Consider the following 27,891-nt stretch of genomic DNA (forward strand, 5'->3'; position numbering starts at 1 on the left):
TGAAACAACCTTCCAGAAGATGTAAAGATACCATTTTTCAAGCAAATTCTCTAAAAGAAAAAGAGGCCATTAAGACACGTAGACCTTTATTGACCTTTGACTTTTGAATTATATTATTATTGGGTTTTTTTTTTAAATATTGACATGCTACATTATGCTTTGAATAATCTGTAGTAAATAATACACAAAAACATAATCATAAAGAATGAGATGAGCACAGAAGGTCCCTGGCCACTAAGACGTGAAGTAAAGCCTGAGATCAGCTGAGGTCTCCAGTGTACAACCTCACTTTGAGCAGAGTAGAAATGTCTGCAGTCCTTATCTGCACCTCATTCTATGTAAGTCTTGGAATAGTGCAACACAAAAAGTCATTAATTTACTATTGCACATAATGATTTTTAACAATGGCAGAGAAATCTAAACATCACACAATATGGCTGCAAAGATCATCTGTCCTATGGGTAACAGATACTTGGTTTCACCTTTGTCCATGAGTAAAGTGGTGTGGTAGCTGTAGTAGTCCACTTTTAAAGGTAATAAACAGAAATAAAACAAAACATGGAAAAGAAAATAAGATGATACCTTTTTTATTGGACAAAATACATTTTTAAATTAGGTTTCAAAGGTAACCTTTCTTCTTCAGACCAGAAATGAACAAATGTTGACAAATATCAAAATATATAAGTGAAACACAAAAGCATTGCAATGACAGTATCACAGGAAAAGGATGGGGTGGGTTAGGTGAGAAACAGGGAGAGCTGGGTGGGTGAGAGACTTGGAGGGGCATAATCGAACAGGGGCGCCCATCTATAAGGGCGGCCCCGTAAAGAAGCGTACCCGACCGTATTATCGAAACAAGATGGGCGGCCATCTTTCGTTTTGATAATACGGTCGGGGACGGCCAAATCTCAACATTTGGGTCGACCTTAGAAATGGCCGCCCTTAGAGATGGCCGACATTGTTTTTCGCCGATAATGGAAACTAAGGGCGCCCATCTCAAAACCGGCCAAATCCAAGCCATTTGGTTGTGGGAGGAGCCAGCATTTGTAGTGCACTGGTCCCCCTCACATGCCAGGACACCAACTGGGCACCCTAGGAGGCACTGCAGTGGACTTCACAAATTGCTACCAGGTGCATAGCTCCCTTACCTTGGGTGCTGAGCCCCCCCCCCCCCAAAACCCACTCCCCACAACTGAACCATAGCCCTTAAAGGGTAACAGAGGGCACCTAGATGTGGGTACAGTGGGTTTCGGGAGGGTTTTGGAGGGCTCCCATTTACCACCACAAGTGTAACAGGTAGGGGGGGATGGGCCTGGGTCCGCCTGCCTGAAGTGCACTGCACCCACTAAAAACTGCTTCAGGAACCTACATAGTGCTGTGATGGAGCTGGGTATGACATTTGAGGCTGGCAAAAAATGTTTTTTAATTTGTTTTTTTTGGTGGGAGGGGGTTGGTGACCACTGGGGGAGTAATGGGAGGTGACCCTCGATTCCCTCCGGTGGTCATCTGGTCAGTTCGGGCACCTTTTCAAGGCTTGGTCGTGAACAAAAAGGGACCAAGTAAAGTCGGCCAAATGCTCATCAGGGATGCCCTTCTTTTTTCCATTATCGGGCGAGGATGGCCATCTCTTAACAACGCCCCAGTCCCGCCTTCGGTACAATGCTGACACGCCCCCTTGAACTTTGGCCGTCCCGTTGATGGAAAGCAGTTGAAACCATCCAAAATCGGCTTTCGATTATGCCGATTTGGGCGCCCATCTCCTGATTTGTGTCGGAAGATGGCCGCCCTTCACCTTCGAAAATAAGCGGGACAGTCACTCATAGGGGAAAAACACTCAGCATAAGGGGATCCTTCACATGCTCATCTTCAAATGTGGTATATATCATTCATGTAAAAAGTGTGAAGAAGGAGCTATACTGGAGAGACAAGCCAGATGGTAAAACAGAATCAATTTACATAGACATAATATTAAGCATGACAATACCAACGTGGGGCAGCACTTTACAAAACCAGAACACTGCATCAATGATTTTATGGTGACAATACTACACGGAAACTTTAAAACAATCCAGGATTCTAAGCCCTTTGAAGTCAAAATGATGAAATATTTACACTCCCACCAGAAAGGACTTAACAAAGATCTGGGTTTTCTAGCTCATTATAAACCATAAAATTCTACTGCTTTGTCACCCTCTTATTAGCCATCCATCTCTCCCTGTCTCTTACCCAAGCAGATCTCCCTGTTTCTCACCTAACCCACACCACCCTCTTCCTGTGAGACTGTCATTGGAATGTTTTTGTGTTTCACTTATATATTCTGATATTTGTCAACATTTGCTCATTTCTGATCTGAAAAAAAGGGTTACCTTCAAAAGTTAATCAAAAAATGTATTAAGCTAGTCCAATATCATCTTATTTTCTTTTCTAAATTTTGTTTTATTTCTGTTTATTACTTTTGTCTATGCAGCCCTTTCCACTTGTACATATATTTCGTGTTAACACACATGATTGTGTTGTCCCCCGTTTTCCCCCGTATTTTGTTTCTCTTGGCTGCAAGTCATCAAGACGGGGCTGCCATCTCATTCCAGGTCAACTGAACAGATTGATCCAGTCCTGTTTTTTTCCAGGCCCCTCCCACTCCTCTGATTCCCATTGGAATTCAGAACTATAGATCCATGGATACTATATGACAAAGGCAAGACTGGATCAGTCTGTTCCATTGGCTGGGGATAAGATAACAATCCTATATCTCAAGGGTTATCAACCCAGTCCTCAGGACAGACCCGTCCAGTCAGGTTTTCAGGATATCAGCAATGAATATTCATATACAACGGAGCTAGTGCATGCATATTCATCGTGGGAATCCTGAAAACCTATATGGATGGGTATGTGCCAAGGTTGGGCTGAGAACCATTGATGTATTAGGAGCACATGATTCAGTCCTGATTTTTCACTTGCGGCTTCAATTTTGAGAGTTTTCACAGTGGGGGAAAAGCTTTGGATAAGGAGTTAGAAAACAAGGACATAAGACTTATGACATAAGACCAGCCCTGTTCAGCAGTATAACATAATCTGTATCATCCACTTCGTGTCATTCCCATTTCATTTCACATCATTTTTAACCCCCCAAAATAACCGGAAAATAAATTTCAGGTTATTCCTATGTTTGAGATAGTGTCCACAAAGAGTTCACATTTTTTTCTGAAAAGTGCACACTTTCCAACATTGCCTCTGAGACAAAATGTTTTTAAAAACTAATCAAAATGAAAATTCCTGTAAATGGCACAGGAGGCTAATGAAACCTTTTGGGCTGCCTAGCCCAAGGCACAATCCTCGTGCAGAAGTTGTTTGACAGATCCGGGCCTTTTTATTTTTTGACAGCCCGGAACTATCAAACAGCAGAAAGGGTTTGACAGGTCCAGGATTTTCTCCTGGACCTGTCAAACCTAAGCCCGCCCCCCCCCCCCCCCCAACACAAGGCCTGGAGGTCTGATGGACCTCCAAGCCCCTCACCCCCAAACACAAAAAAGACCTGGTGGTCCAGTGGGACTGCCAGCCCCCACCCCCAGCTCTAACAGAAGGGCCGCTAGACCTCCACACCTGCTGCGTCACCCCCCCCCCCCCCGGTGGCCTACCTCAAAGTTGGAGGAGGGAAGGACTAACCCTCCCTCCCTCCTCTGCAGGCGCCTCCTCAAAATGGCGATATCCTTCCTGGAGCATCTTGGGATGCACTGGGCAGGGCTTAACCCTCATATGCATGTGTAGTTATGCCAAGTCTAGGTATGGTCTAACTGTGGGCATCTAAATGTAAAGAATGGTAATACCGGGTTACGGTAGCATTCTATAATGGAATCTGGGTACCAAGATACTGTTACAGAATAGGCTTTCATTGTGCGGCATCGGAACACTTAATTTGACATTCCCACTTAAGAAATGACCCATACATTTAGCTAAGTGGGTTAATTTAGGATGGCTTTTTCAAAGGCCTAACTTGAAATGCTTAACTATAAGGATAACGCCTGTATAGCTAGGTGGAACGCTCTCACTCCTCCATCATTTAGAGCAGGGTTGGTAACCAATGGAAGCAGTGCATGCAAATCAATCTCATGCATATTCATTGTGGAAATCTTGAAAATCTAACTGGATTATGGCCCTTAAAGCCCGTCTTTGGCCACTCCTGATTTAAAGGGGTTTTTCTGGGACTACTGTATAGTGCTGCTGAAATTCCATGGATAGGGGACTGACATGTTTAGTGGTAGCCACCAAATATATGAGTCCTTTTGAATATTGACACAGCTGTGTCTGATGGGGTGAAAAATGAGAGGGGAAGCTAGTGATCCCCTACCACTTCAAACTGAATACAGCTGTTCCTTCAGTTCAGTAATAGGGTTGTAACATTAAAAAGCAGTCAATAGGGCTGACAATGCAACCCAGTGGCTAGTGCAAACAACTGTGAAATACGCACACTCAGACTGAAATGCCAACTCCATCACAGGTGGTGTGAGCTTCAGCAAATCACATATTCTATTTTAAAAAACTTTCACACATGAACAATGCTGCACAGGCATAGTCCTATGTGCTCAAATTAAGATTGTGTGGTCTTTGGGCATTTTTGTTTGGACACAGCTGGGTATGCTAAAACTGTTAAATACTATCACCAGTCCAGCAATTACAGCTTGAGAAAGGGGCTTTTTACCAGACACTATAGCGTATAACGTCTCTTCTCATTAAAAAAAAATACATAAAAATCCAGTTTAGATAGAAAAATACTGACCTTCATATCAACTGAGAAACTGACCTTAGTCCAAACAGTTTCACTACATAAATATTTTAGTCAACAGCTGGACATGCAAAATACCATGCTTCAACTGGGAGACGCATACAGGGGAGATTCTAGTTCGGTTTAAATTTGACTAAAATCTGCAGATTTCCCCTGAAATCCCTGGGAAAAGATTCCTTTTAACTCTTTTTGTCACCAGTCTCAAGGAAACCTACATAGATCCAAGGATGACTGTTCAACGACTGGCCTCTATTAAGAAAACAAACCAATCAGCTCCTTTCTTACAGTTCATATAGCCCTACATGAAACTGTGCCAGTCTGTTGACTCCTTTGTTTTCTTATGACTATATTAGGGAGTAATGAACTGCAATCATCCATTCATGCTAAGTATAGTATAATCTACATGTGTGATTTGGTAAGAGATACTGGCAAAAGTTAGGTGCTTATATATAGCAATAGCAGCCTCTCTGCTACTACTGATTTTCAATAATAATAATAATAGTAAGATTTAAAAGATGCAAACACATCATTGGGAGGTGAGATGTAGGGGGTTAAGTACTGAACCCTCAAAGTGAGGGAATTAAGTCCATGGGTTAGACAGAACTCAACAGCTCCATCATGGTCGCTGATGACCTAGAGATGGTTTTGGCATGCCTGACCCTCCACAAGTGAACCCGAGTTCTAGTGCACTGATGAGACTTCAAAAGTTCCTGATGGGGAGTGGCTGTGAAGAAACAGTATATGAGTCCTTTTTTCTTGTTGGCTGCATCACCCTCCGATTGTAACGTTGGCCCATGACGGGAAGGTGTCCAAATTGAACATGGCACGTCCCCAGGTGTTGATAGCCAGTGCAACACAGAGCACACCAATTATATTCATCGTTATTCCAGTTTTAGCCTAGAGGTGAGAGAAGAGAAAAAAATATAATAATGAGATTTAAAAAGTTGCTGTCGTGACCAATCAGCACAAATACAAAGGTCATTCCCTGACTGGAGAATTTTAAGATGAGGAAGGATCATTATCTCTGTTTATAACTTCATTCTGCAGTCTTGAAACATAAGATACTACAATGCATAGTAAAGTTGGGAGTGCTTGCATGACCAAATATAAAACCTAATAAAATTTTATGAATTCTAAAAATCAAACAGGTGCTGTAACACTATAGCAGGCAAGAAAGAATGAAGAAGGGAAAGTGGGCATATGATAGAAACGTACAAATATCTAGCATGCTTCAAGAACACACATTTAAGCTAAGGAATTTGTTGCCAGCAGTATGGTCAAGGCTACTAGTATAGCTGAGTATTATCAATGTCTGGAGCTCAGGTCCATAAATGTTTGCCAGACAGACTTGGATGTCCTCACCTCTTCCTTCTGGGATGGAGTGAGCCACATGGACTGAATGCTCCTAGTCCAGATCTTCCAGATGGACCATTTTCAGGGGAAGGATGCACAGTTGAATGCACCATTTGTCTGACCCAAATGGTCCTTTTGTTTTCTTATAAATTAACAGAAGCTAACATTTTATGAAGTGCTCAAAGACAGAGGGCTCCATATGAAGCTGAAGGGAGGGGAGCTGAAATCAACTCTGAGAAGATGCTTTTTATTGAGATGGTGGTGGACCCCTGGGACAGCCTTGCAGAAGCAGAGTTTAAAAGGGTCAACATAGTGACAGAAAGCATATAGGGTTGAGACAGATGCAAAGGGATCTTAGTGGAGGAGAAGAAAGGGAGAAGTCCACAGTCTGAGCGAGACCTGTAGAAGCATAATAGGTAGACTGCATACAGTATTATATAAATGCAGATTGGGTGGTCTGATTAGTACTTCTATGTAAATTTTGACAAAATAAAAATCAATCTCTGAGTCTTACTGAGTTCGTCACATTGATGGTGGGAACAGCAAGAATATATTCAACTAAAAGAAGAGTTCTCCCACAACTCCTTTCTATAGATTCCAACCAACAGAAAAGCTGTCTCAGCAACTGCTTCTACAGCCTTTGACTACTTGCTAGTAACTCTAGTACCTCCAAATCCAGTCCAGACACTGGGAGACAGGAAACATTCCCATTTGGTGCAGGTGAGTTGGCCGAGAAATATTTTGTTCACAAGCTTCTCCACAAACCCATTCTGAGAACCCCAATAGATATGTATGAGATATTTGCATACAGCAACCTCCAGTGTATGCAAATTTATTGCATGCATGTTCATATTCCTGAAAACCTGACTTGATGTGAGATCCTCCCCAGGACAGGCCTAGAAAGCTCTGACCTACAGCTTTTACAAGAAATAGTTGCATGGTTGGCCCATGGCGTTTTAAGGAACTCAATGTGTGCTATCTAGAAGAAAGAAAGGGAGGACATTAAAGAAGCAAACTTCAAGAAAGTAAAATAATTCAGAACTGTTTGGTGACAAAGTTCACAGCAAGGTGCTCAGAAACAGTGAGTATGGTCTGTGGTATCACAGACAGTATACATAATACATATTATTTTATACTGCAGGTAGATGTATACATTAATAGTTGCTTATACTCCATCTCAGGTATATGGGCCTGGGTTCCTTTCTGTACAATCCACTGCACCAAGCACTAGGTTACTCCTGGGACCTGCCTGCCAATCATACAGTATGCTTCTTCCTGGCCCTAACATAGCCAAATTGGAATGCACTCAATATACAACTTTATATTTTTTGGCTCCATCACTATGGAACTCTTTGCCCACCCATATCCTTTCCGAGAAATCCTTCCCTTCTTAAAACTCATTATTCCATGCAGGCTTTAAACATTATTCTCTAGTGAGCTGGCTGGGGGGTGCTGACCTGGGAACCGTCTCTTGGATTTTATGCTTGATCATTGAATTCTCTTTTTCTGTTTGGCTGCTCAGTGTGCCTGGGTTTGTGAGACTCGTTCACTATCTCTTTTCTTTTCCTATACCCAATGGCGTTCTTTTCTTTTGATTTAGATTTGTACACAGCTTAGATCCACTGGCTTGGACATCTGATGGTGTTAAGTATTCAGAAATGATAAGTCCCTACCCCCGGGATCTAGGGAGTACCTGGCACAAGGGGAAATAAGATTTATTTATTTTTATTAGGATTTATTTACCGCCTTTTTGAAGGAATTCACTCAAGGTGCTGTACAATAAGAATAGATCAAACATGAGCAGTAGGCAATTAGAGCAGTAAAAATATTCAAACAACACTACAAAGTATGGCATGGTATACTACTTGCAATGACAACACAATATGTACTAGAACATTATAATTGGTAGTGAAGGGTAAGGCAAAGTTGTAACATATAGATGAGTAAGAAAGTAGGAAGAATTAGAAAGTAAGGTGATTGATTTGAAGAAAGTTGCACGTGAGGTCAGAGAGATGGTTAAATATTATCTCAGTTAGGCTAGGAGTGGATAAACATGTCCCGCTGCAGTATGTGCAGCCCAAGTCAATCCTTGTATGTGTGAGTGAGACTAACAAGTTTGTTAGTTCTTCCATTAAAGGCTTGGTTGAAGAGCCAAGCTTTCACCTGCTTCCTGAAGTAGAGGTAGTTTTGTGTTAAGCAGATTTGCCTACTGGAATAAGAAGTGGACTAAGCCCCGTAAGGGCCTACACGCACCCAATGCACGCCAATTCTGAGTTACCCCTCGGCTACCGCGTGTGCCTGACAGTAATTTCATTTTTGGTGTGCGTCCCCTACACGTGCCAGAAATAATTTTTATTTTCTGGTGCGTGGCGCTACCGGGCGATAAAAGGCATTTGACACATGTAGGTCATTACCGCCCGGTTAAAGCGTGAGACCTTACCGCTAAGTAAATGGCTGGCAGTAAGGTCTCAGACCCATAATTTTGCCGCACGTCCATTTTCAGTGAAAATGTAAAAAAGGCATTTTTACAGGTGCGCTGAAAAATGGATCTGTGCGCATCTAAAACATGCGCTAACACTACCGCAGGCCATTTTCCAGCGCACCTTAGTAAAAGGACCTCTAAAGCAGTTCTCCAGACACAATTTAGAAAATGTTTTCACTCAGTCTTGGACTTGACCAGGTCAGTATTCAAAGTCACCTTTATGTTTGCTGGTACACCAAGGGTGTTCCAACTACCTATATTTAGAGGATGTTATAATGCCGTTGTATCGCTCCATGGTGCAACCGCACCTTGAGTATTGTGTTCAATTCTGGTCGCCGCATCTCAAGAAAGATATAGTAGAATTGGAAAAGGTGCAGCGAAGGGCGACTAAAATGATAGCGGGGATGGGACGACTTCCCTATGAAGAAAGACTAAGGAGGCTAGGGCTATTCAGCTTGGAGAAGAGACGGCTGAGGGGAGACATGATAGAGGTATATAAAATAATGAGTGGAGTGGAACAGGGGGATGTGAAGCGTCTGTTCACGCTTTCCCAAAATACTAGGACTAGGGGGCATGCGATGAAACTACAGTGCAGTAAATTTAAAACAAATCGGAGAAAATATTTCTTCACTCAACGCATAATTAAATTCTGGAATTCGTTGCCGGAGAACGTGGTGAAGGCAGTTAGCTTAGCAGAGTTTAAAAAGGGGTTAGACGGTTTCCTAAAGGACAAGTCCATAAACCACTACTAAATGGACTTAGGAAAAATCCACAATTCCAGGAATAACATGTATAGAATGTTTGTACGTTTGGGAAGCTTGCCAGGTGCCCTTGGCCTGGATTGGCCGCTGTCGTGGACAGGATGCTGGGCTCGATGGACCCTTGGTCTTTTCCCAGTGTGGCATTACTTATGTACTTATGATATTCAGCTGCTATATGTATTAATTTGGGCCAGAGAATAGTTGGCTTCAATTAAACTGCTTCATTATATATATATAGTAGCTGAATTTCACCAGTCTATATATAGCTATCTGTGGTCAGTGATATGTTCAGCACCACTGACGGTATGAGTAACGGTATTGAATTCATGTTTTTTAAACACCACAATTGGCATTTGAAAAATCCCACTGTCCACCCTGAGTATTGGCTTGGAGGTATTCATGGTTTCCCACACATGAAACCAAAGCAAGCAAGAACAAAATTATTAAAACACACCACTGGTTACTCCCACTTCACTTATCCCTCCAGATCATATTTGCTTCCAGCTAGACTTTAATTTTTACTAGATCTTTCTTCCCAGTCAGAAATATGAGGGAGTATCAGCTGCCTGGTTGGGTGTGTAGTACCTAATAAACGTGGATGATACAGAGGGGCATTGTTGATAAAACGTCTAAGTCCGATTTTGTATGTTTTGCTAAAAATGTCCCAAAATCAAGTGGTGAGCATAGCCATTTTCGAACCTGAAAAACATCTCTCTTTTAGGTTCGGAAATTGCCTTTTTTTCTTGACGTTTTCTGCTCAGTGCATTTTTCTTTTGGGATCAATTTGGAAAATAAAACTGGCCAAGAGAAAAATACCCCCAAACCAGAAACCAGCCATTGTAGACTAGTCACACAGACATCCCAGTAGAGCAGTGGTGCAGTCTAGGGGGCACTGCAGTGGACTTCACATGAAAGGTGGCAGGTACACATCTTACCATAATCCCCTTACATTGTGTAGTGAGTCCTCCAAGAACAGAGAAAAAAAACATTATACCTAACTGTACACACCACTACAATAGCCCTCAAGACTGCAGGTGTCACCTGTATGTAGGTACCGTAGATATTTATTGGTTTCTGGAGAGCTCACACATTTCACCACAAGTGTACCATTTAGAGTGAGATATGGGTCTGGGTTCCCTTTTGTACAATCCTCTGCACTAGGCTCAGGGGCGTAGCCAGACGCCCAATTTTGGGTGGGCCTGGGCCCAAGATGGGTGAGCAGAAGAACTCCGCCCTGTCCCACAAGTGATTTGGTCTCTCCCTCTCTTGTCTGCATGCCATATGGTCTTTTAAACATCCCCTCCCCCGAATACTTTTTAAATAGCAGATTTTCACCATCAGCGAGCAGCAACTAATACACACTGCTCATGTTGGCCCCACAGTCTTCCTTCCCTCTGATGCAACTTCCTGTTTCCACATAGGCGGGAATACATCAGAGGGAAGGCTGCGGGGCCGGTGCGAATAGTATGTATCAGTCACTGCTTGCTACAGGCGAAGATCTGCTATTTACAAGGTACTGTATGCAGGAGGGACAGTTGTTGGGAGTTTTTGGCTGGTGGGGCTTGGGAATCCCTGCCAGCCACATCACAGGTGTGCTGCTACTTGGTGGGCCCGGGCCCACCCAGGCCCACCCTTGGCTACGCCACTGACTAGGCTACTCCTGGGACTTACCTGCAGCTCTAATAGGAATGGCTATCATATCTGAAGCTGTCATACAGCCTGATATGTACAGTCTCTGTCACATTTTAATGGGGGTGGGGGTGGGAGGGATCTGTGACCACTAGGAGAGTAAGGGGGTGGTTATGCCTTAATCCCTCCAATGTTCATTTGCTCATTTAGGGCACCTTTTGGTCATGTATTTGTGATTGACAGGTCTAGCCAAGAAGTCTTAATTTTGGCCCCAGACATTTTCATTTTGTTTCATTATTCCACAAAAAACATCTATATTTTGGTGCTGTCCATGCCCCGCCCAGGTTCTGCCCACAACACACGCCCAAAATGCCCCCTTGAAATTTAGACGAACTGTGGAGAAAAAAACCCCAAAATCGAAGTGCTGAAAATTGCAACATGGATGTTTTTGAGAGAAAAACGCCCTTCTGCCACCTTAAGATTCTTTTGAAAATTTTTTTAAAATGAGCCCCAAAATGTTAGAAATGGATAGAAAATAAAAAGTTTATAAAAAAAAGACTATTTTCTTTCCACTTTTGAAAGGTAATTTAAAACAAGAATTCTATTTTCAGTAAGCACACCCCTGATACACCCATTTCAAAGACCATTTTCAGAGCAACTTACCTGAGTAAATAGCTACTAAAAATTTTTGATAAAACATCAACACAAAAAGAAATCCCCCCAAATATTTTCAGAACTATGAGAACTATTTTGCTTGTCCACCTCATTATTACTTAAATTCAAAAAAGAGGTTTGGTAAAGTTGTATTGTGTTGTGTTTTTGGACAACATCTATCCATGGTTCTTGCATTAACTTTACCCCCTCATTTTGTCCAAACATGGCTTGCTCCAGTGCCATTTGTTTTTCATTTCCTGTTTGAGCAATGCACGTGAAGAAAGGGGCTACCAAGACTCTTCTATACATATACCACATAGAGAACCCATAGCTTAACTATACCACTTCACCAATACAACCAACACTGAAAATCTTCTTTCTAGACTATCTGTCTAGATCTTTCCTTTTCTACCATCCTAATCCTTCTACATCACCAACTGTATCTGACATCCTGGAATGGTGTTACCATAACAGGTCTCTGTAAGCCACATTGAGCCTGCAAAGAGGTGGGAAAATGTGGGATACAAATGCAATAAATAAATAAAAATAATAAATACATGGCAAATAATGGTCCTCTTACCATATCGGAAACACGGAGATGACCATAAGAAAACACAATAGCATTTGGAGGTGTTGCTACAGGCAGCATGAAGGCAAACGAAGCACAGAGTGTACATGGGATCATCACGTAGAGGGGATTGATCTTGATAGACTGCGACTAGTGAGAAAGAGAGAAGTGACATTATAAATATTTACCAACGGGACTCAGTAGTGAGCAGTCTGTCTGTTCAGGTCTGTGGAATTTGATCTGCAGATCACAGAGGGTCCAATATTCAAAAGGGTTTAACCAGGAAGGAAAGGTTTCTGCATGGTTAAACCCTGCTGAGCTGGCCATCTGGCAATATTTAGTGACACTTAAATGTTCCAGTGCTGCTGATTATTGCCCGAGACCGAGTAGTCAAAAGAAAACAGGAGAAAATGCTCTGCAGTATCAACACAGGCAGCAACAAATAGCAGAGGTGGTCCAGAGAAGAAGACAAATTGTAGGTTTGCCACATGCAAATTTATTATGCAATGACCTGACTCAGCCAAGTTTCGACACAATGCCTTCATCAGGGGTCAGCAGACTCTTCAATGCAAGATGGCAAGTATGAACACACTCCTTTTAAACCAGTGGCGTAGCTATGGGGGGGCCACAGGGGGCAGGGCCCCTCCAAATTTGCTCTGGGCCCCGGGTTTGGCTGGCAGTGGTCCCCAACCCCCGCCAGCTAAAGCCTTCATCCAGTGCTGGTCTCCGGTGCTGCCGCATTGCCTGCCCTGCTCTCTCTTCCCCTTACAGCCCGGCGCACTCATTTTAGTGAAACTGAGCATGCGCACTTGGTCAATTTCATTAAAATGAGCTTGCCGGACGTGACATGAGGGGAAGAGAGAACAGGTAAGGCAATGCGGCGGTGCCAGAGACCAGCGTTGGATGAAGGCTTCAGCTGATGTCACGATTCTGTCCATGTTTCATGCTCTCATTCATCTTGCCACCTGGTGGCTAGACCTGGTGTCTGCTATGGACTGACTGCCTGCTGTTTACCAATTGTTCCAGAAGGTGGTCCGGTCCGGTCCGGTCCTTCCAGCCTTCCAGACTGTCTTGGGATTTTTGGAACTTAGCAGCACCCTTACCTGGTGAACTCCCTTGTATGTTGCCTTTATTAAGCACCTGGAAACTTTCAGGCTTTGCCTTGGCAACAAAGATCTCCAGTTGTGTTCTTGTCCTTGTTGGCTCTGTTGCGGTTCCTGCCCTGAATGCTTGCTTTGCCTGTTATAGACCCTGCGTGTTTCCTGGTTTATTCTACAGTTTGCTGCCTGCCCAAGTCCCTGCTTGATTCCTGGTTTTCTACTGTTTGCCGCCAGCCTATAGACTCTGTTTGGTTCCTGGTTTCCTTGCTGCTTGCTGTCTGCCAGTAAGACTCTGCTTGATTCATGGACTATTCTCCTGCTGCTGCTTAGTGCTTCTGTTCCAGTCCGGCCTGCACTTGTCTGTCTGTGGTCTGCCTTGCCTCCTGTTTGGGTGATTTGCCTGCTGCTGCCGCTCCCCAGTGTGTCATGAGAAGCGTGACAGCTGGCAGAGGTTGGGGACCCCCATCAGTCAAGGTATGTGTGGTGGCGGTGCTTCAGTTGGCGGGGGTTGGGGACCTTGCCAGCCAAGATATGTACAGCGGCAGCAGTGGGTGGGGAGCGGCAGGGCAGCGGAGGGGGGCAGCGGCAGGGCGGTGGACCAAAATGTGTACCCCCCCTACACCTCAAGGTCTGGCTACGCCCCTGTTTTAAACTGCTTACCACAAGAGTTCCCACAATAAAGAAACAGAGGCTGGCCAACAGACACTCCAACACAGGAAATAGTGCTTAAAGGATGCCTTATTTGCTGCTTGGACTAAAGGACCCACTGTGTGTTTGGATTTCCTTCTGAACAGAGTTCTTTGGGCAGGTTTATTTATTCACTACTTGCCTCAACATCATTGTGACCCCTGAAGCAGGCGTTTTATTGCACCGAAATACAGAACATGCCGGGTTCTTTTGTCCAAGCAGCGAATAAAGCATCCTTCAAGCACTATTTTCTGTGTTGGACTGTCTGTCTATAGTGGATTAGGATTCTATAGTGGATGTATCTGTGTTTGTGAAAAAGACATGGCTTTCGGTTGGCATTGACTGTGCAGGATCGACGATCTGTACTGATCTGTCTGGTTTCGTTTTACAATAGGTGAATTGATGTTCTAGTGCTCACTGTAGTGTTTAAGATGCTTTCCTTTTCCTTGTGTGACTTGTAGAAATTACTGCTTTTGGTATGCTAGAATTGCTGTATAGGTCCCGAGTGTTTTGTATTCTCGGTATGCCTAGTACTGGATTTTGGAAGGGGGTGTTAAAAAATGACCAGCCCCGGGTGTCAACTACCCTAGGTACGCCACTGAAATATTGGAAGGGAATTATCAATACTTGTTTGAAAGCCGATGTGTAAACCATGGACTCATTCCCCAGGTGGCAGAAATCACCCAACCAGTGACACAAATTCTGCCCAAATAGCCTCAGCAGTGCATGGGACCCAAAAAAGAAGGAGACCCACTTACAGTTGCTCCCAGGTCTTCTGAAATGGACTGTCCCTTTGAGCCGAGGACCCTCTCCAAAATTTCACCTAGTAGCCCTTAATCTGTAGGTATGTGCACAGCCAACAAAAGAAAAGTTTGGCTATTCTTTGTTTTAACCAAAGCTTTTGTAATCTTTGTGTGAAACCTTTTAGCATGTGCACGCATTAATTCATAGGTATACACACACACAAGAGATTTGTGCACACTTGAAAGTTTTAGGCGCTTGTACGAACTGCATGTGTGCTCACAAATGTACATTCCTATTCATTAGAACCAGCAACTTCCAACACACACCAGGCTTCAATAGCATAAAGCAGTGGTGTAGCTACGTGGGGCCACGGGGGCCTGGGCCCCCATAGATTTGTCCCTCGACCCCTCCCTCCCGCCAACAACCCTCTCCCGCCGCCGCTGTCGCCGTCGGCTACCTTTGCTGGCGGGGGACCCCAACCCCCGCCAGCCGAGGTCCTCTTCTTCCAGCGTAAGGCTTCGCTCTGTTTCTGTGAGTCTGACGTCCTGCACGTTGTATGTGCAGGACGTCAGACTCAAAGAAACAGAACAAAGCCTTGTGCTGGAAGAAGAGGACCTCAGCTGGCGGGGGTTGGGGTCCCCCACCAGCAAAGGTAGGCGGTGGCAGCGGGGGAGGGTTGGCGGCGGGAGGGGGGGGGGGTCAAAGTTGTTGTTGTTGGTGGTGGTGGCAGCAGCGGGGTCGGCAATGGCGGGGGGGGAGGGGGTCGGCGGCGCCGGGGGGGGGGGGGGGGCTAAAATGTGCCCCCTCACCTCAGGCTATGGACCCCCCTCTTGCCGAAGTCTGGCTACACCCCTGGCGTAAAGCATGCCTGGACTTTTCTAAGTCAAATACATGAAACGCAAACTGCACTCACCATAGATCCAAGGATGGGAAGAAAGAGTGTCGCTGTAGCCACGTTACTGGTACACTCAGTGAAGACGGCAATAACAAGGGAAAGAACCACCGCAATGGCCCACGGGGGAATTGCGTGCAGTGGTATCATCTGGTCTCCTAGCCACTTTGACAGTCCAGAAGCCTGAGAACAAAAACAGTTAACATATATCAGGATTTTAGCATAATAACAATGAGGGAAAACCCACCAAAGAACGGAGAGGGATTTGTTATAAACTTGAATAAACTTCCTGAGCCCCTACGTCTTGCCCCATCCTTGCCCACCTTTAAATCTAGACTGAAAGCCCACCTCTTTAACATTGCTTTTGACTCGTAACCACTTGTAACCACTCACCTCCACCTACCCTCCTCTCTTCCTTCCCGTTCACATTAATTGATTTGATTTGCTTACTTTATTTATTTTTTGTCTATTAGATTGTAAGCTCTTTGAGCAGGGACTGTCTTTCTTCTATGTTTGTGCAGCGCTGCGTATGCTTTGTAGCGCTATAGAAATGCTAAATAGTAGTAGTAGTAGTGTTATGAACCAATGATTTTTCTCTATAAGCAGAGTTTTTTGAGTTGGTTCGTTTTTTCCCCCTCTGTTTCAATAATAAAAAAAGACCGATGATAATACCGTGCTCCAAAGAGAGTTGAGATGCTCCAAAAATAAAATAAAGGGGCAATTATTCAATACTGAATTATCTCAGCAGGAAGCTTTGAGGTCTTGTTGTTTAAAAGTTTATATATTTTGGGAACGATTGTGATTGCAGGATAAACTGCTCTTTAGTTAAGCTGGTTTTATATTTGCAGCTTTGACTTTTTTACCAGCTTAGTCCCATGTTTTAGTTGATTATCCTGCTTATAATCGAAATAGAAAAACGCCTATATTGTGACCCAAATCGGGAGATAGACGTTTATCTCACAAAAGCGAATAAAGCTGTATAATCGAAAGCCGAATTTGGACGTTTTCAACTGCACTCCGTCGCGGATGCGGACAAAGTTGATGGGGGCGTGTCGAAGACGTGGTGAAGGCGGAACTGGGGCGTGGTTATCGGCCAATCAGAGATGGGCGCCTTTCGCCGATAATGGAAAACAAATATGCGTTTTTAGCGAGAATTTAGGGCACTTTTCCTGGACCCTGTTTTTCCACGAATAAGGCCCCAAAAAGTGCCCTAAATGACCAGATGACCACTGGAGGGAATCGGGGATGACCTCCCCTGACTCCCCCAGTGGTCACAAACCCCCTCCCACCACAAAATATGCCGTTTCACAACTTTTTATTTTCACCCTCAAATGTCATACCCACCTCCCTGGCAGCAGTATGCAGGTCACTGGAGCAGTTATTAGGGGGTGCAGTGGACTTCAGCCAGGTGGACCCAGGCCCATCCCTCCCCTACCTGTTACAATTGTGCTGCTTAATGCTTATTAGTCGTCCAACCCCCCAAACCCACTGTACCCACATGTAGGTGCCCCCCTTCACCCCTTAGGGCTATAGTAATGGTGTAGACTTGTGGGCAGTGGGTTTTGAGGGGGATTTGGGGGGCTCAACACACAAGGGATGGGTGCTATGCACCTGGGAGCTCTTTTCCCTTTTTTTTTGTTTTTGTAAAAGTGCCCCCTAGGGTGCCCGGTTGGTGTCCTGGCATGTGAGGGGGGACAGTGCACTACGAATCCTGGCCCCTCCCACGAACAAATGCCTTGGATTTATTCGTTTTTGAGCTGGGCGCTTTCATTTTCCATTATCGCTGAAAAACAAAAACGCCCAGCTCACAAATTGTCGAATAAAACATGGACGTCTATTTTTTTTCAAAAATACGGTTTGGTCCGCCCCTTCACGGACCCGTTCTCGGAGATAAACGCCCATGGAGATAGACGTTTTCGTTCAATTATGCCCCTCCACGGGATTTAACTATGGCATGTCTTTTATCATGTGGTATTTCCTGCTCAAAACAAGAGAAAGAACGACCCCCCCCCCCCCAGGTCATTGTCTTTTGTTTCTGTCAGTTTAGAACGTGTTAAAATTATTTTGTGTGCACTGAAACAGGAACAAAATGAAAATAAAACCAAACAAACCCCTCCCCCTCAAATAAATAGAAATTGAAATAAAAGGTTTTATCCATGCACACCCCTAATAATTATTAGTGTCAGTTGAAGAAACATAATCGTACATCACTTCCTTTGGCCAAAGCAAATCCGCCTCCCAGAAGCAGTACAATGCTCCATGGCATCTGTTTGTGAACGATCTTCCAATTCAACAGAGGAGCAGGGAAAAATGACTTTTCATCTAAATTTTTACAAAGACAAATAATTAAACTGTTGATTTCCAAAAGAACATATAAATTCACAGCAACAAATTCTGTTACAAGAAAGGACATTTCTCTCGCACACATAGCTTTCCCCGGGAATTCCGTTAAGCTTCCTACGGTTTTCACACTTCTCAATAGCATGAACCCTGGGATAGGCAATCTCCAGTCCCTCTTGGGTTTTCAGAATGTTCCTATTGAATATACATGAGATACATTTGCATAGAAAAATGACGGCAGATGAAGACCATGCCTTGGAATAAATTCAGAAACAAAACAAAAAGCACCAAGGGCCTTCAAAAAAAAGGGGTAATAAAGTCTTTAATCATATACGTTGATGAAACAATGCTTGACTGGAACCGACACGGTCCGTGTTTCGTGCTCAGTGTCTGCGTCAGAGTGGACGGAGTGCTGGAAAAAGGAAAGCTGTGAGACTGGTGGTGAGCAACCTCAGGGGATCACACGGCGTTGCAGTATATTGTATTGCTTGTACAATACTGCCGCATGCTGTCAGCTATTACTTGCGACCCCTTTTACCCCTTTTTTTGAAGGCCCTTGGTGCTTTTTGTTTTGTTTCTTGTTTTTTGCTCCCTCTCTCTGTTATACTTGGAATAAATTCAGAACAGAGTGCCTATTTATTGAGATTTATTAACTGCTTTTATAAAGAGATTTACCAAGGTGGTGCACAGCAGGTACAGTTCGACATAAAACGTACAATTTTGTTAACACCATAACGATAGTAAAATGACCAAATATAAACATAAATACATTAAATGAGGTGAGATGTCAAAAAATGGTCCTATAATGACCCCTGTAGAAAGGGCGGCCGAAGGCAATCTGCTGCCTGAGGCAGGGATGAGATCCTGCCTCTGCCCGCACCCATTCCCCCACCGTTGCCCAGTCTGGTATCTCCTCCTTCCCTCCTCAACCCTCTTCCCCGCGTTTACCTTATTTTGTTTTTCCAAAAGACGGCAGTGATTCCCAAAGGCTGCCCTGCCACAGTGCTGCAGGCACCAGCCTCTTCGCTCTACTGTGTCCCGCCTCTGAGAAAACAGGAAGTTACATCAAGAGGCGGGCCGCAGTAGGGAGAAGAGGCTGGTGCAGTGGCAGGGCAACCTATGGGAATTGCCTGCCACTGCAATCTTTTGGAAAAAAAAAAAAATAAGTAAAGAGGATTGAGGAGGGAAGAGGAGAGTGCCAGTCCTAGAGAGTGTTGCCTGAGGCCCCAGCCTCAGTTGGCCTAATGGTAGGATTGCCACTGCCCTGTAGTGCACAAATTCACCCTTGCACTTGTACTCTTTTGGCATTTCTATAACTGGGCACCTGGTAGGAGCCTGTTCAATAAAGGAACATAGGCACCTACTTTCCTTTCCAGAATGTTCGCAATAACTACAGATATGCGTGCCTAAAAGTTAGGCAGTAAGGGCATATGCACAAATCCTGCGTTAATCGGGCAGCACGCAGCAATGGCTGTGCGCTGCCTGATTACTGCAGGGCATGCCTACTCCCCTCCCCCTGCACTCGAAAATAGTTTCTATTTTCCAGCACAAGGATCAGCACGCGCTGATCAGAGCAGAATCATGGGACGTCTCGGCGTGCCCCACGGCGGTGCGGTTTTGCCACATGATAACTCGTGCGGTACTCCTACCACCCTTTAGTAAAAGGGCCTCTGTGTGCAAATAGTGTACACGCTTATCGTCGAATGGCAATCATATGAAATGACACCCATCTCTAATCACCACTTACACTGTTGACATTTCTTTTGTCAGAGAGAACCTTGCTGCTATTCATGCAGTGAGCTTTTATTTATTAGGATTTATTTACCGCCTTTTTGAAGGAATTCACTCAAGGCGGTGTACAGTAAGAATAGATCAAACATGAGCAATAGGCAATTACAGCAGTAAAAATATTCGAACAACAATACAAAGTATGGCATGGTCTACTACTTGCAATGACAACACAATATGTACTAGAACATTATAATTGGTAGTGAAGGGTAAGGCAAAGTTGTAACATATAGATGAGTAAGAAAGTAGGAAGAATTAGAAAGTAAGATGACTGATTTGAAGAAAGTTGCATGTGAGGTCAGAGAGATGGTTAGATATCATCTCAGCTAGGGTAGGACTGGATAAACATGTCCCGCTGCAGTATGTGCAGCTCGAGTCAATCCTTGTGTGTGTGAGTGACACTAACAAGTTAGTTACTTCTTCCATTAAAGGCCTGGTTGAAGAGCCAAACTTTCACCTGCTTCCTGAAGTACAGATAGTCTTGTGTTAAGTGGAGCCTTTCAGGCAATGCATTCCAGAGTGTGGGGGTTACTCCGGAGAAGGCTCGCTTGCGGCCATCACATCGTGTAATGTCTTTTGCGTTCTGCTGAAAACTGTTTGCACATTTTAATCCTTTTCAAACTTATGTTGTTAAGATTTTGCACTTACCTGCTTTGGTCTCTCTGGTATCACATTCAGTTTGCTGGACCATCTGAATTTGGGCTTGGTGGCAGGCACTATGAAAAGCAGAACCGCAACAAACACAGCAACCGTGGCATCTGTGACATATCTGATTAAAAAAAGAAAAATGGAGCTGGGATGTGATTAGGCAGTTTCTGATTATAATTGAATCTTTACATTTTGTAACATTTTCAGCTTGATATTTTGATTGTAGGTTGCTATTAAGAATTATTAATAGAAAAAAAACGCTAATTTTAGCAGTTTGGGTTAATATATCAAGATTTCTCCTATTCTATAGCAGTAGGAAAAGCCTTTGCTAATATAGGGTCTCTTTTACTAAACTGAACTAGCGATCTCAACGCGGCAAATATGACCGCGCCAGGAATCACTAGTGCGGTTTAGTAAAAAAGGCCCATAGTAACATTGGGGCACTTTTACTAAGACGTGAAGGCATCTACACACATCCAACACACGTCAGTTTGAAACTACCGCCCGGCTAGCGCATGCCTCAAGCAGTAATTCCATTTTTTTACCTGCGGCAAAATTTTTTTGTCATTTTCTACCATGTGGCGCTAACTGGGCGGTAATCTGCAATGAACACTGACGATTATCGCCCGGTTAATGTGCGAGACCTTACCGCTAAGTCAATGGGTGATAGCAAGGTCTCAGGCCCACAATGGACACGCGCTAACTTTTATTTTGCCACATGTCTATTCTCGGCAAAAAAAAGGCCTTTTTTGCAGGCATGCTGAAAAATGGACCTGCGCGCGTCCAATACACGCGTCTACACCAGCGCAGGCCATTTTTCAGGGCGCCTTAGTAAAAGGACCCCATAGTAAATGATGACAGATAAAGACCTGAACAGTCCAACCAGTCTGCCCAATAGTCACCCTCATTATCAATTCATGATTATGTGATATAAAATACTTGATCATGGTCTTTCTTTGGTGTTTCTGGGACATAGACTGTAGAAGGCCATCCGGCGCTATCCTTATATTCCAACTACATGAGCTGCTGTCGAAGCCCACTCCAGCCTATCCAAATCCGTCTTGTCATTTGCAGGACACAGACCATAAATGTCTGCCCGGCACTGTCCTCATGTTCCAGCCCATTCTAAACCGGATTGACATAAACGGTACAGACCATACAAATTTCCCAGTTCTTCACAGCCAGAGTTGCCATCTAAGCATCATTCGACACATCCACACAAATACAATCATTTAAGTTTTGAGTTAAAAAAAAAAAACTACCATCCATTTTCTAATAAGAGATCCTCTGTATTCATCCTGCACTTCGTTGAATTCCGTTACCGTTTTTGTCTCTACCTTGGGAGGGCATTCTAGACATTGACCACCCTCTCTGTGAAAAACAATGTCCTGATATTACTCCTAAGTTTTCCACCCCATAACCTCAATTAATGCCCTCTAGTTTTACAGTTTCCCCTTCTCTGGAAAAAAATTGTTTCTATATTAATACCTTTCAAGTATTTCAACATCTGTATCATATCTCATCTCCTTTGTCCCTTCTTTCCTCTAGGATTTACATATTCAGATCTTCCAGTCTCAGATATGAATGGAAACATCTTCCAAAGCTTTGTGTCACATGATTTCAAAATACTCTTTTTGAGTTGCTCAGGAAATGCATGAATTAATACTAATAAGGTCATTTCAGTGCCTGTTCTTTATTTGGTTTGGTGATCAGCTGCATGGAATTTTATAAGAATACTTATTAAGAAAAAAGCAGAAGGGACAGTTTTATTTAAAATTTCCTTGTAGATGTACTATGAAATATAATGGTGTGAGAAAAATCTGTTCTTTGAACCTTCACAATTGACATCATTCTTGGTTGGTAAAGATTCAGAATGCCACTGATTTTGGGGACCATTGTTTTTCCCACTGGCCTGCTTTAATGTATAACCTGTATAACTGGGTCCAGCAGGGTTTTTTTTTCCTGATTCCTTATTATCTCAGTTTAGGGGACATTTTTATTTTCCTTGATTTTCTCCCTTGATTCTTTGCCTCCTAAGTTTAGTAGACTTTAATGATGAAAAGTTGAAATGTTTCCTTTTCTCTCTTTTCTTTTCCTTTAAGATGATAAGATTTCTCTTATTTTGTCATTTTGCTTCACAAGTTGTATACTTGCATTATGTATATTAAAATTGCATAAAAAAGCAGAGTTTCTCCCGTATACAAGCAGAAGACTCTACAAGACAGCATTATTTTAAAATAATGTTTCAAACATTTTTCATTCCTGCCTCTGGCTCCAAAAGATATTTGGAAGGAGTGTAGTACTTTGAGGAGAATGGGAGGGAGAGAGACGAGTAACAGTTTTCATTCTACTTTTGAAAAGGTCCCGTGGAGGGGCATAATCGAACGTCACCGACGAAATATATCGCTGGCGATCTATGTTGGCGGCGGCGCAACAGCTGGCCAGAACCGTATTATCGAAAAAGATGGCCGGCCATCTTTTTTTTCGATAATAGGGTTTAGCCCGGCCAAATGCCAGAGTTCGCCAGGTTTGAGATCGCCGGTTTTGTTTTTCAGCGATAATGGAAAAAAATGCCGACCATCTCAAACCCGGCGAAATCCAAGGCATTTGGTCGTGGGAGGAGCCAGCATTTGTAGTGCACTGGTCCCCTGACATGCCAGGACACCAACCGGGCACTCTAGGGGGCACTTCTAAAAATGTTTAAAAAATACACAAATAGCTCCCAGGTGCATAGCTCCCTTACCTTGGGTGCTGAGCCCCCCAAATCCCCCCAAACCCACTCCCCACAACTCTACACCATTACCATAGCCCTTATGGGTGAAGGGGGCACCTACATGTGGGTACAGTGGGTTGGAGGGCTCAACACTTAGCACCACAAGTGTAACAGGTGGGGGGATGGACTTGGGTCTGCCTGCCTGAAGTACACTGCACCCATTAAAAACTGTTCCAGGAACTTGCATACTGCTGTCAGGGAGCTGGTCATGACATTTGAGGCTGGCATACAGGCTGGTAAAAAAAAGGTTTTTATTTTTATTTTTTTTAGTGTGGGAGGGGGTTGGTGACCACTGGGGGACTATGGGGAGGTCATCCCCCATTCCCTCCAGTGGTCATCTGGTGAGTTGGGGCACCTTTTTGAGGCTTGGTCGTGAAAATAAAAGGACCAAGTAAACCCGGCGAAATACTGCTTAACGCCGCTTATTTTTTCCATTATCCGCAAAAGCCGGCCATCTGGTAGCCACGCCCATATCCCGCCTTCACTATGCCGCCGACACGCCCACTTGAACTTTCGCCGGCTCGGCAATGCTGTCAAAAAAGCCGCTTTCAATTATACCGATTTCGCCGCTTTTGAGAGTTCGCTGGCCATCTCCCGATTTACGTTGGAAGATCACCGGCGATCACTTTCAAAAATAAGCCTGATAGTCACCCTTCTAAAGATAATTTGCCAGTCCACCATCTGCTGGTCATCAATTTTCTCATCTAGCAGTACCCGCTTAATTGAGTGTGGAAGAGCCAGATATGAGGCCTGAGAGACCATTTGGTTCTAGTAACTTTCTATGGAGTTATTGGTAGCTACTGCTTTCAGCACCCAGGGGGCCCTTTTACTAAGCCGCGTAAGCGTCTATGCGCGCCTATTGTGTGCCAAAATGGAGATACCGCAGTAATTTCATTTTTGGCGTGCGTCAGATATGCGCAGGTGAAATTTGACGCATGTAGGTCATTACTACCCGGTTACCATGTGAGACTTTACCGCTAGGCCAATGGCTGGCAGTAAGGTCGCAGACCCCAAATGGACGCACGGCAATTTTGATTTTGCCGCACATCCATTTTTAGCAAAAATTTTAAAAAGGCCTTTTTTACAGACGTGCTGAAAAATGAATCGGCACGCACCCAAAACCCGCGCCTACACTACTGCAAGCCATTTTCAGTGCACCTTATTAAATGGACCCCTATTGTCTAAGAGGGTATATGAGGAATCTTTAGCTGCCACCATCTGGAGAGTGCTTTTAATATAAGAACATAGGAACATAAGAATTGCTGTACTGGCCTAGACCAATGGTCCATCAAGCCCAGTATCCTGCTTCCAACAGTGGCCAATCTTGGTAGAACCCCAAAGAGTAGTAAGATTCCATGCTACCAACCCCAGGGACGTTACCTTCAGGAACTTGGCCAAACCTTTTTTAAAACCAATATGTATGCAAGTAGAGACAGAGACCCTGCCTGTAACTCCACAAATAGTGAAGTTTATATATGGCAAGCAAAATCATACTGCAATGTCTGATTACTAAGAACAAGAAAGTAAAACATTAGCACAGTATGCAACGTTAAACATCTCTCTTTGAAAACTCGATCACTCTTCTGGTGATATTAAAAAAAAAAATCTATGAAAAATGGCTAATGCCATGACTACAATGCTGAATAGAAGGCAGAACTCACTCAACATCTGTATTAAAGAGAGCACTGGCCCAGCCAGAGACGAAGCCTGGGTCTCTTGTAAACCATAGGACAATCAGCAGAGTGAAGAGAATCAGCACGTTGAATTCAGCAAATGAGATGGGCCCCAACTTCTGGTGTTCCTCCTTAATCACATTGTACACAGCCCTCTCTTTATCTGTTCTCTGCCCTCCACAGCCCCAGGTTTTCCTGAAACTAGATAGACAAAAAAAAGGCATAAATGTGAATAATGCAGAATGGCCATTGAAGACAAAACATCAATTCTCGGCGGCCATTTTGAATCTCGCCGAGACCGTCACAGGCAGCATACAGGAGGATGCAGAGCAGCTGGGCAGGAAAGAGGGGGCTCTTTCCTGCCCCAACGTCACTAGACCACCAGGGAAGATCGTGTGAGTAAGGGGAGAGGTGGTGACAGGGCCGGGGGGAGGTAACCCTAGGGAGGGCGATCCCGAACTCGGAGGGAGGGCGGGCGGCCTGCTAAATCTCTACCTTCGGACTATAAGACGCACCCCCCATTTTCCTCCCAAATTTTGGGGGAAAAAAGTGCGTCTTATAGTCCAAAAAATACGGTATATGCACAGGTTTAGGGATGGGCGGAGCATTCAGACTGCAGTCAGGACACCCCTTGGATAAGATAGAATCTAGCACTGAAGATCTGAAGCTACGGTCCAGTTCTCCAAGCCCAGAGAACACTTCATTGGTGTTTAATGTCTGATGTTTTTCTGACTGGAGATGTGGTGATATATTCAACCCAGGATAACATGGAAGGTCATTCCTTGTGACATATTCCATATTCTCATTTATGTTCTACACTGCTTTTGACCATGTTTAGACTGGGAAGGCAGTCAATAAACATTAATAAATAAATAAATAAATGAAAGCTCACCAGTAGGGGCAGTGGCTTGTGGTTCATTACCCAATGCTCATGTTTGTATCCAGAACTTACTTGAATCCCATGAAGGAAAACTGGAGCCAGAGCCAAGCTATGGTCAGCATCAAAATCATGTTGGGGAAGGCAAATCCAAACCATGACGCAAAATTCACAATGTCACCATTCTGAGGGAACAACCTGAAAATCAGAAGACACGTTTTCTGTACAGTGATGGAGGGATCATTAGGACAGAAGAGAAAGACGGGAATTGGTGGTCCTCTGCTCTTTCTCCAAACCCATTCTGGAAAATTTAGTGCTTTGCATTTAGGGGAAGCCTTGGCCCCATAACATAACGGAGATGCCCTGACCTACATGCTAGATCTTGTAGACCTACCACCCAGAAATGCTAAAAGATCTTCCTGCACCTTTCTTAACTTACACTTCCCTGGCTGCAAAGGATTAAAATACAAACTAACACACACAGCCAGCTTTTCTTATATGGGCGCGCAGCTGTGGAATGCACTTCCAACCCACTTGAAAGCGATCAACGAACTAAGCAACTTCCGCAAATCTCTGAAAACCTCTCTCTTTGACAAGGCCTACCACGAGAACCCATAACTAACTATAACACAATACCAATCCACCTTTATTCAGAATGTACCCATCTATAACTGCTTGACCAATTCATCTTGTTTTCCTTGAATTCTTTGTAACACCAATTGTACTCTTTACCCTGGTATGGCGATACCATAACAGGTCTCTGTAAGCCACATTGAGCCTGCAAATAGGTGGGAAAATGTGGGATACAAGTGCAATAAATAAATAAATAACACTACACCAATACCATATCCTAAGTCATGTGAAAGGCAATTCTAGAACAAGGTGTTCAATGGTGCTTTCCCCTTTGCTCAGGTAAATGCATAGAAACAGCACTTTTGCATATAAGTTCCGTAACCGCTTTTCTGAAAGGGTGCATGTAAGTGGCATAAAGGGCATTTCTAGGTGTCCCAATGCCATGCGCTTAGTGCCAATTCTATAACACATGGTGCACATGGAGGGGCATAATCGAACAGGGCCAGCCATCTATAAGGGCGGCCATCTCTAAGGCCGGCCCCATCAAGCGGCATACCCGACCGTATTATCGAAACAAGATGGCCAGCCATCTTTCGTTTCGATACGGTCGTGGACGGGCAAATCGCAAAATTTGGGCCGCCCTTAGAGATGGCCGGCGTTAGAGATGGCTGGCATTGGTTTTCACCGATAATGGAAACTAATGCCGGCCATCTCAAACCCGGCCAAATCCAAGGCATTTGGTCGTGGGAGCCAGCATTTGTAGTGCACTGGTCCCCCTCACATGCCAGGACACCAACCGGGCACCCTAGGGGGCACTGCAGTGGACTTCACAAATTGATCCCAGGTGCATAGATCCCTTACCTTGGGTGCTGAGCCCCCCAAACCCCCACCAAAACCCACTACTGTGATGGAGATGGGTATGACATTTGAGGCTGGCATAGAGGTTGGCAAAAAAATGTTTATTAATTTTTTTTGGGGTGGGAGGGGGTTGGTGACCACTGGGGGAGTAAGGGGAGGTGATCCTCGATTCCTGCCGGTGGTCATCTGGTCAGTTCGGGCACCTTTTTGAGGCTTGGTCGTGAACAAAACAGGACCAAGTAAAGTCGGACAAATGCTCATCAGGGCTGGCCTTCTTTTTTCCATTATCTGCCGAGGCCGGCCATCTCTTAACCACGCCCCAGTCCCGCTTTCGGTACACTGCCAACACACCCCCTTGAACTTTGACCGGCCCTGCGACGGAAAGCAGTTGAAGCCGGCTAAAATCAGCTTTTGATTATACCGATTTGGCTGGCTTTAGGAGAAGACCGGCCATCTCCCGATTTGTGTCGGAACATGGCCGCCCTTCTCGTTCGAAAATAAGCAGGATAGGCACCTAACTATCAATTTGATGGCTCCTTTGATATGCCTACTTCTACCCACTACTTTATAGAATTGTCCCCATAGTGCATGAATACAAGGGAGCATACAAACGTGTAGAGAATGGGCATGGATATGGAAGTGGCTCCCAGTTATGCGCACCCTTGTGACATTGAGGCATGCCCAATTACATCAGGTCTAGGGCTGTTGTAA

The 27,891-nt window shown here is 44.2% G+C and overlaps 1 protein-coding gene across 1 annotated transcript in view; it reads right to left on the reverse strand.

Annotated features, from left to right (window-relative positions):
- Window positions 1-3,617: 3,617 nt before the first annotated feature.
- The window catches only part of LOC115456580 (solute carrier family 13 member 5-like), an 87,268-nt gene continuing 62,994 nt past the window's right edge, over window positions 3,618-27,891 (reverse strand). The window contains exons 6-12 of the mRNA XM_030185757.1: window positions 25,825-25,947; window positions 24,861-25,073; window positions 20,427-20,547; window positions 17,857-17,964; window positions 15,672-15,833; window positions 12,240-12,377; window positions 3,618-5,677 (exon numbers count right to left, since the gene is read on the reverse strand). Coding sequence (XP_030041617.1) covers window positions 5,549-5,677; window positions 12,240-12,377; window positions 15,672-15,833; window positions 17,857-17,964; window positions 20,427-20,547; window positions 24,861-25,073; window positions 25,825-25,947 — 994 coding nt within the window. The 3' untranslated portion in view covers window positions 3,618-5,548. The remainder of the gene's footprint in view (window positions 5,678-12,239; window positions 12,378-15,671; window positions 15,834-17,856; window positions 17,965-20,426; window positions 20,548-24,860; window positions 25,074-25,824; window positions 25,948-27,891) is intronic.

Source organism: Microcaecilia unicolor, chromosome 13 (assembly GCF_901765095.1).
Source record: "Microcaecilia unicolor chromosome 13, aMicUni1.1, whole genome shotgun sequence".
NCBI lineage: Eukaryota > Metazoa > Chordata > Amphibia > Gymnophiona > Siphonopidae > Microcaecilia > Microcaecilia unicolor.